At 36.9% G+C, this 9,708-nt stretch overlaps 1 protein-coding gene and 1 pseudogene across 6 annotated transcripts in view; one reads left to right on the forward strand and one right to left on the reverse strand.

The window, feature by feature from the left end:
* Window positions 241–2,180, forward strand: LOC107616048 (annotated as a pseudogene).
* The window catches only part of LOC107617481 (phosphatidylinositol-glycan biosynthesis class F protein), a 9,255-nt gene continuing 2,102 nt past the window's right edge, over window positions 2,556–9,708 (reverse strand). For 2 of the 6 annotated variants that reach the window (XM_016319246.2, XM_016319245.2), the window contains exons 2-9: window positions 4,864–5,499; window positions 4,667–4,732; window positions 4,322–4,391; window positions 3,758–3,812; window positions 3,528–3,576; window positions 3,226–3,293; window positions 2,978–3,086; window positions 2,556–2,787 (exon numbers count right to left, since the gene is read on the reverse strand). In XM_016319246.2, coding sequence (XP_016174732.1) covers window positions 2,674–2,787; window positions 2,978–3,086; window positions 3,226–3,293; window positions 3,528–3,576; window positions 3,758–3,812; window positions 4,322–4,391; window positions 4,667–4,732; window positions 4,864–5,070 — 738 coding nt within the window. In that variant the 5' untranslated portion in view covers window positions 5,071–5,499 and the 3' untranslated portion in view covers window positions 2,556–2,673. The remainder of the gene's footprint in view (window positions 2,788–2,977; window positions 3,087–3,225; window positions 3,294–3,527; window positions 3,577–3,757; window positions 3,813–4,321; window positions 4,392–4,666; window positions 4,733–4,863; window positions 5,500–9,708) is intronic. The other 4 variants (XM_021112793.1, XM_021112794.1, XM_021112796.1 and 1 more) reach the window with 4 other exon arrangements.

The raw sequence follows: 9,708 nt of genomic DNA on the forward strand, positions 1-9,708 counted from the left end.
AAATAAATCTTTAAAAAATTTTATGTCAAACTTTTTTGTCTTTAAAAAAAATATTATGTTAAAGTCTTTAAAATTTTTAAAGGTAAAAATTAAAATAGAGACTTATATATCTTATTTTTATAAAGTTTAAAGATCTTAATATAATAAAAAAATTTAGAACGAAATAAATCACAATAATATTTAATGTTACATTAGTATTTAACAAAATAATGGTTATTTAATGTTACATTAGTATTTGACAAGTGCTGTATGTATTATTCTGTTGGGTTTCATAATTTACTACATAAGAAGGAGACTAGTAAAACCAAAGGGTATGTTCTTGTTGACCTGAGATTACTCAACATTGGTGGTGCTCTTGGTTGAAACTAAGACACTGAATTTTGTTTATTCATTTGTTACTTAGGAAACATAATTGCGGCTAGAGATGCAGGATATTTTCCTGATTGTGTTCCTGATGTGCAAGTCTTTAGCTTATATGATATTGAGTATTTTCGATTGAAAACAAGCTTGGTCAGGGTGGCTATGGTCCTGTTTACAAGGTACAGAATCTAACTACAGCACATTAATCCTAAGATCATGATATCTAATTACTGATATTAAGTACAGTGCCTATTTGATTTCTACAGGGAATATTACCAGATGGCAGGGAAATAGCAGTGAAGAAGTTATCGAAGACTTCAACACAAGGGTTTGAAGAATTCAAGGCTACAGCACGTGAATCTTGTTCGGTTGTTGGGTTTCTACATTGATAGAGAAGAACAGATGCTGGTGTATGAGTACATGCCAAACAAAAGCCTTGACTACTATCTATTTGGTCAGTAATCTTCACTTGTCTAAACACTAAATGAGTGAATATGTAACATATTGTTTCAAGTTTTGATGTTTTAGTAGCTGCTCATATAAATGATATACGATCAAAGGATAAATTATGGACAAGACAATTAACCAGCATTTTGATCCATGAATTGCTTCTGTATCAGACCCTATCAGGCGGCTTCTTCTGGATTGGAGCAAGCGTGTAGCTATTATTGAGGGTGTTACTCAGGGACTACTTTAGCTACAAGAATATTCTAGATTAACAATAACTCATAGAGATATAAAAGCTAGCAACATTCTGTTAGATGGTGAGATGAAACCAAAGATTTCAGATTTTGGTATGGCAAGAATATTCTCAAAAGATGAGCAAGAAGCAAACACGGCCAAGATTGTTGGAACATAGTAAGCTTTTTATTGGACCTAATTAAAACATTTCTTCTAGAAGATTTTTTCTTTTCATCTAGCTTTCTAATGCATCATATTGCTTTTCTTTCTCTAATGCAGTGGTTATGTCTCTCCTGAATACCTTAAAAAAGGCTTGTATTCAGTAAAATCCGATATGTATAGCTTTGGAGTTCTACTTCTGCAGATAATAGGTGGCAAAGTAACAAGATATTATGGCGAGCACGAAAACTTAACCTTGATGGAATATGTAAGTAAAGATACTATCTATAGCATGTGATTAATGTTTTATATAGTTTCGTTTGATTTTAATGAAGAAGTCCATGGTTGTGACTAATGAGGAATTGGTTTCTTCAGGCTTATGAATTGTGGAAAGAAGGAAGAGGCACGGAGTTTGCGGATCCTTTTCTTGATGACACAGCTTCAGGCTGCAAAATATTGAGGTGCATACAAATAGGTCTATTATGTGTGCAAGAAGATGCCAATGACAGGCCTTCTGCGTTGGAAATTTCTTCTATGTTAAGAAGTGAAACTATTCTTGCTACAATAAAGAAGCCAGCGTTTTCAACAGAAAGATATCCAGGAGCAAGGTGAATTTGTTATGAAGCAAGAACATTATTCGGTTAACGAAGCAACACTGTCTCAGATTGTAGCAAGATAGTGCTGGAAAAAACTTTTGGACGTGTAGTTTTTTATTTTCATTCTTGTACAATGGTCAGTAATGTTCATGCAAAGATTTGCTTACAATTCTCAGTTTGTTGATTGATTGGACTAATATTAGAACTTTCACAAAAATTCTGAATTAAGACTTAATCAAATATCCAAGAACAAACTTGCACAAGAAATTGTCCACATGTGTACATGATTTCAATTAGAAAAATACATTAAATTCAACCAAAAAAAAAAAAACTAGAAATGTCAGGGGACAAACATTTTTTCCTTGCGCTTAACTTGCATTTGAACCAATACTAGTTAATTTTTCCATTTTTCATTCACAAGGAAAAATCAGAAGATGAATCAAAATTTCCTGTGGCCAATCGGGACTTCACGTTTGTTTGACATGCTGCGATCTAGCACGAGCAAGAACAAAGACACATGATGCTACCAATCCCACCATGTACCCACCTATTGCTCCATAGCTCACACAAATAGGCCATTCCTAACAAATAATGGAACGTTATTAAGATCATGATGGCCAAACAGATTAAAAATAGTTTTAGTAAGTATAAGAGTAGTGTTACATCTAAAGTGAACTCTCTTCATAGGAATAGAAGAAATTATAGACACATGACCAGTGGTAAGTAACTTGTGAGTTGAGATGGGAGATGTTAGGGGACAAACATTTTTTCCTTGCGCTTAACTTGCATTTGAACCAATACTAGTTAATTTTTCCATTTTTCATTCACAAGGAAAAATCAGAAGATGAATCAAAATTTCCTGTGGCCAATCGGGACTTCATGTTTGTTTGACATGCTGCGATCTAGCACGAGCAAGAACAAAGACACATGATGCTACCAATCCCACCATGTACCCACCTATTGCTCCATAGCTCACACAAATAGGCCATTCCTAACAAATAATGGAACGTTATTAAGATCATGATGGCCAAACAGATTAAAAATAGTTTTAGTAAGTATAAGAGTAGTGTTACATCTAAAGTGAACTCTCTTCATAGGAATAGAAGAAATTATAGACACATGACCAGTGGTAAGTAACTTGTGAGTTGAGATGGGAGAAGAGTTTATAAAAAGGAGATAACCTGCCATGGCCTCTCCCAGTCAAGTGGCATTGGCCAAGCCCCAAACCAGCCCCCAATAACTGCTCCATGAGCTGGCAAACAAATCAAATACTCTACAGATCCATTTGGCCTAAATGTGAATACAAGGAGAGGGGGGAAAATGTAAGGAAAATACAAGAATGTCTGTGTGCAGCATGGTAAGAATGTTTTTTCTCTTTTGTTTTTAATGAAGAAACATGGTAAGGAAACAAAAAATACAAGAATCATACTGTGTTTGTGCAAAGATCCGCTTCCAATGAGCCCATGATGAACCAAGAACACATGATGCTGGAACTGTCTGTTATAGTACAAAATGTGAGTTTATACACTTAATTTATACACAATCACGAGCCACAGGCCTAAAAGAAATCTGGTAATCATACATCTGAAAACTGTTTTCAAGAATGCAAAGTATCCCCACAAAATCAATGGACAAAAATACATTACACCACACAAGTCAAATATAAAACAACAATTGAGTAGTCTTCAAGAAGATGTAAAATAAGAAAATGGTAGTAAAATAGACACTCACTGTGAACAATGACATCATAAGAGACCAATTTACAGTCTTTGGGAGAAACCTGAGTTACAGAGACTTGCGGAAGTTAGAATTATATAAAATACCACACATTTTGCTTCAATTAGAATATACAAACATACTTTTAACCCCTTATTTCCTCCTCAACAGCAATAGCGTTGCAGTCTTATGCAGATTGAAATAACATAAAACAAAAAACTGTATATACCACTTATTTCACATACTGAAATGTGACAGGTGCCCCCAAAGCAATAGCTCCTAAACAATTTAGTAGCGCCCCTGTAATAAAAACAGTGAATCAGTTAGCTTAAAAAAAATTAAAATGAGTCAGCCAAGAAAGAGCACAACACAAATAGGGATGAGGAAAATACACAGGTAATATAAAAATGAGGAAAGGATTCTTAATAACTTTGTTTAATTTTAACTACTCTAAAAAAAAGCAGTCTGGTATACAAGTACCCCACATTAATGCAGAATCCGGAGAATGGCTGCATCCAAAGATTGTAATATATGCAGCCTAACCTGATAATCACATCAGTGGCCTTTACACGGCTTGAACCTATGACCTTGATTTAACTACTCTAATGCCAGAAAACACTTTTATGGCTCAATCTATAATACATTGACTTCCCAAAAGAAAACTATTTCAGGTTATTGAAGGAAATAACAGGCCAGCAGTGCAGTGGCTGTGAAGAAAAACTCAAAAAGGATGGTACAAACACAAAAAGCAATGACATCCAAATTGATCAAGAACAAAGACAAAAGAGGAAGCATAAGTTTCAACTAACCTATTGGAACTGCTAGCAAGCCACGTCCAACGGCTCGCAGGTACTGCACATGACACACGAAAACCAAACACTAAGAAATTAGATCCTCCAGACGAGGAAACCGCATGTGCTCGAAATTGCTGTATTATTGGTAAATTAAACAACAAACATATATAAAAAATATAGAAAAAAATATTTTAATTTTGAAGTCCAATGAACATGAATTCCCAACTACATTGTTATCACTATCAAATGAAGATAAAGGCCTTTTCCAATTTTTTTTTCTTTTTCTTTTTTTCTCATGTGCTTCCGACTAAGTTCAGACAATCATATAAGGGGAAAATTTTTGAAGAAAATGTAAGCTACCATGCACTGCCGGGGATTCTGTCGATAGCGACTGTAGAGAAGGATCACAATTGGAAGCTCCACAAGCTGGGATTTAAAAAAGAAAAACGATGCAGAATAAGGCAATAAGAAAGTTTTTTTTTTCTTCCAAAAATAGGAATCAACGGAGCATTACAAAAACATTGAAAAGAGAATAACTAAGGAGGAATAGAAGGTACCCAGATGAAGAAGATGGTGCGAGAAGGATCAGTGACGAGGTCTATAGAGAAGCCACTATTAGCTACATAGAACGCTAAACCTAACCCCAAAACGGAAGAAAGTGTGACGATGAATGCCTCTGAAGGTGAGATTTTCGGTGGCAAGGGGGCATCTACCGTTGAGGGTTTAGTTACCGTCGTTTTCTCTCTCTTTTTCCGGCGATCCATGGAGGAGAACACTGCCACTCCGGGATCCAATGGATCGAAATTCGAAGCTGTAGTGTTAAGGAATGTTTACTTTTCTTGGGCTTGGCCCATACAATTAAGTTGGGCTTTTAATGTTCACTTTACTCTCGCAAACCATATTATTCCACTCACTCACTCACTCACTCAAATATTACTGTCTAATCCTTTTCTTGGGCCTAGGCCCCGTTTACTACACCAAACAAAATTCCACTCACTCGCTCACCTTATTCCAAGATCCAAATCATCTTATTACATTCATTTGACCACATTCAAATAAACAAGAAGGTCCTAAGTCCTAACGCATGACCCTCACTCAGCAGGAGAGCGAGTTCTCTCATTAGGAGAGCTTCTTAGAACGTAAGGTTCTAGTGGATCCCGTACTCTGATATCATCTCTTTCAGCAAAACCAACCTACAACAAGAAAATATTTTAGGTTAGCTATAGATTTTACCCACATATAACACTGAATCATCAAGTATTACACACCAACACTCACACAACTAGCATATCTACACACCACACATAAAATACACAGCACAAAAGTATGGCAACCTTTGGTTTGGAACCAATAAAAGGAAAAGTGATTGCAATCAACCAGAGAATAGAAGAGGAACACAAATCTGACTGCTTCAACTTGGTGGGCAAGATGATATCGGATAAGGAACTAAGTTTCAAGGTGATAAGGAATGCTATTATGGGGTTATGGGGAAATCCATAAGGAGTTGTTATTTCGGAGGTAGGAAGGAACAAGGTCCTTATCAGCTTCAAAGATCAGAGGAAAGGGCTTCAAATATTGAAGGGAGGACCATGGAGTATAAGAGGGCAGCTAGTTAACTTGCAGATGTGTAACCAGAGGGAGTCCATACATGAAGTAAACCATGATAGAATAGAGTTATGGGTGCATATGCATGGGTTTCCACAGGCATATCTCAACAATAACACTGCAAAAATCATTGGAGCCAAGATGGGAATAACAATGGAAACAGAGGATCCAAGAAGCAGCAATATGTTGGAGAAATCATTTCTCTGGGTGAAAGTAGCTTTGGATATAACCAAGGTTCTGAAAACCGGACCGATCATCGAACCGCTTGTTATTGGTTCACTAGTTTATTGGTCTAACTGGTTTAACCATGGTTCAATAAGAAAAACCGTTTTATAATAAAATAATAAATAAATTATAAATAAACACTAAAAACAAAAATAGGACAAAAATGATTTTCTATTATTCCACAAGGCCTATTGATACCTGAAAAGGTATTTACCCTTATGATTATCAATTTGTCATTCAGTTTGTTACTAATCGAAATTTAAGAAAAAGCTCCACTGTTCCCCACTACATTGCCTTAACATAAATCCTGGAATACACAATGCTCTCTTAATTCCAAATTAAACTTGAAAAGTCCAAAATCACACCATGTATTCAAAAGATAAATAAATAAATAAGATAATCATATTCTGCTACACAGAGAAGCCTGAACAGGAGTGATTAAGATAAAAGTTAATATCAAAGTGGTGCTTTACAACCCTAGACTACTTACAGCCATCAAATACTGCTAAAATTGACATCAGGATGTGTAGCATCATGTAATTCACTCAAATAAATCCTATTGGAGAAAACTTGAAAGTTGAAACCAATCCAAAAATTTATAGTACAACATAATGCTTCTCAATGTAGCTAGACTAATACAGAAAAGTCACACAGTTTAGCAAATCATTATTGCAAGCCAGTCTTCTGAATAGGTACTCTTATTCCCATTCCTCCCAGCAACCACTAATGTTGAGCATTCAGGACTGGCAACAGCATTGAAAGGGAATATGACAGTAACAGTTTCTTGCAAGTAAGGGAATCATACATGCCACAAAAATCCCCCATAATGATAATGGAAAAATCACCTTCAAGATATGAGAATAATCCCCCTTGCTGGACCAGTTTAGTAGTGATCAAGTATATATCACTTCATTAAATAATGGTATTAGTTACTAATACAATCTGTTAAAACTTTTTGGTAAAGGAACCCATCAAATCCTACAAAGGAATCAAGCTGAATCTCTTCTACAATAGCTTTCTACAGGCAGGGACAAAAATAACAAATTTGAAAGGTGAAGGGGTTTCTGGTCGGGAGGGTTGAGGAGGAAGGGACTAAAAATTAACAGAAAGAAAACATATAATAATTAACCACCTGAAACAGACTTACATATTATCAGAAGACACATCATTAGACATGAACAATTCTCAGCAACAAAATTCCAAGCAGTGAACAAAAAGAAACCCAACATGCACTATCCTTCTCTAATTTACCAGACAAAAACAGAAAAATAGAAAAACAAAGTAATCCACCTACTGACGGAGAATAGCAGAACAGAAAAACAACAGAACCAGAGCTAATCAATAATCAAATAATCACTCAATACAAAACTAAAACCACAAAACATTCAAATTTTCAATAATCATTCGATGATTTTTAAGCAAAGAACGAAGAACAAAGAATGAAAAAAAATGAAGTCATTGCCTTCGTTCTAAGCAGTCTGAGCAGAAGGGCAGAAGCGCGACCGAGTCGGAGACCACGCGACGAGCACGACGACGAACGGCGGCAAAAGCGTGGCTGAGCAAACGAAGAGAAGACGGCGGCCGGCGAATTCGAGGAAGAAGTTGCGCTTGGTGAATGAGGAAATGGGTTGGAGACTCGGGATCGACGCCCAGACGAAGACGGTGGTGTTGAGCGCGACGGATGCCAGCAGAAGAGCAGCGGTGGGGGAGCAGCAACACGCACAGCTCGAGCACTCACTGGCGGAGGAAGGCGCGAGCAGCCGAGCAGGAGGAGAGAGGCGAGATGCGAGCACACGACGCGGAGGATCCGGCGAGAGGCCCGAGAGCACGAAGACGGAAGTTCTTGAGTGCGACGGACGGCGGCAGCAATCTCCCACTCCGACAGACGGCGACGACGATTAGTGGAGGCTGCTAGGGAGAAGCCTGAACAGGAGTGATTAAGATAAAAGTTAATATCAAAGTGGTGCTTTACAACCCTAGACTACTTACAGCCATCAAATACTGCTAAAATTGACATCAGGATGTGTAGCATCATGTAATGCACTCAAGTAAATCCTATTGGAGAAAACTTCAATCCAAAAATTTATAGTACAACATAATGCTTCTCAATGTAGCTAGACTAATACAGAAAAGTCACACAGTTTAGCAAATCATTATTGCAAGCCAGTCTTCTGAATAGGTACTCTTATTCCCATTCCTCCCAGCAACCACTAATGTTGAGCATTCAGGACTGGCAACAGCATTGAAAGGGAATATGACAGTAACAGTTTCTTGCAAGTAAGGGAATCATACATGCCACAAAAATCCCCCATAATGATAATGGAAAAATCACCTTCAAGATATGAGAATAATCCCCCTTGCTGGACCAGTTTAGTAGTGATCAAGTATATATCACTTCATTAAATAATGGTATTAGTTACTAATACAATCTGTTAAAACTTTTTGGTAAAGGAACCCATCAAATCCTACAAAGGAATCAAGCTGAATCTCTTCTACAATAGCTTTCTACAGGCAGGGACAGAAATAACAAAGTTGAAAGGTGAAGGGGTTTTTGGTCGAGAGGGTTGAGGAGGAGCAGACTAAAAATTAACAGAAAGAAAACATATAATAATTAACCACTTGAAACAGACATGAACAATTCTCAGCAATAAAATTCAAAGTAGTGAACAAATAGAAACCCAACATGCACTATCCTTCTCTAATTTACCAGACAAAAACAGAAAAATAGAAAAACAAAGTAATCCACCTACTGACGGAGAATAGCAGAACAGAAAAACAACAGAACCAGAGCTAATCAATAATCAAATAATCACTCAATACAAAACTAAAACCACAAAACATTCAAATTTTCAATAATCATTCGATGATTTTTAAGCAAAGAACGAAGAATGAAAAATGAAAAAAAATGAAGTCATTGCCTTCGTTCTAAGCAGTCTGAGCAGAAGGGCAGAAGCGCGACCGAGTCGGAGACCACGCACGACGACGAGTTTGCCTGGCCGGTTCAACAATTTATAAGCGTTTTTTTTTTTACTGGAGAACTGAAAGAACTGAACCGTAAAGATGTTTGGTTCACGGTCAAATCGGTTTGACTGACCGATCTAATCTGATTTTCAAAACCATGGATATAATAAGGCCACAGGCCAGGCCAGGCCAGGCTTTACTCTTAACAGGCCATATAATTGATCCTGGTCCGGTTCGGTTTGCCTGGCCGGTTCAACAATTTATAAGCGTTTTTTTTTTTACGGTTTTAGATGGAGAACTGAACCGTAAAGATGTTTGGTTCACGGTCAAATCGGTTTGACTGACCGATCTAATCTGATTTTCAAAACCATGGATATAATAAGGCCACAGGCCAGGCCAGGCCAGGCTTTACTCTTAACAGGCCTGGCCTGTCATATAATTGATTGGCCTGAGCCTGGCCTGCAGCCTGCTATAGACTTTTTTCAAAGTATTAAGTCTGGCCTGTTATTCAGCTTGGCCTGGCCTAAAGCCTATTAAAAGGCCTGCTAATTTTTCTTTTACAAAAATAAAAATATTATTTAAAAAAATATTTTTTAATAAACATATCTATA

This window comes from Arachis ipaensis, chromosome B09 (assembly GCF_000816755.2).
Source record: "Arachis ipaensis cultivar K30076 chromosome B09, Araip1.1, whole genome shotgun sequence".
Lineage (NCBI taxonomy): Eukaryota > Viridiplantae > Streptophyta > Magnoliopsida > Fabales > Fabaceae > Arachis > Arachis ipaensis.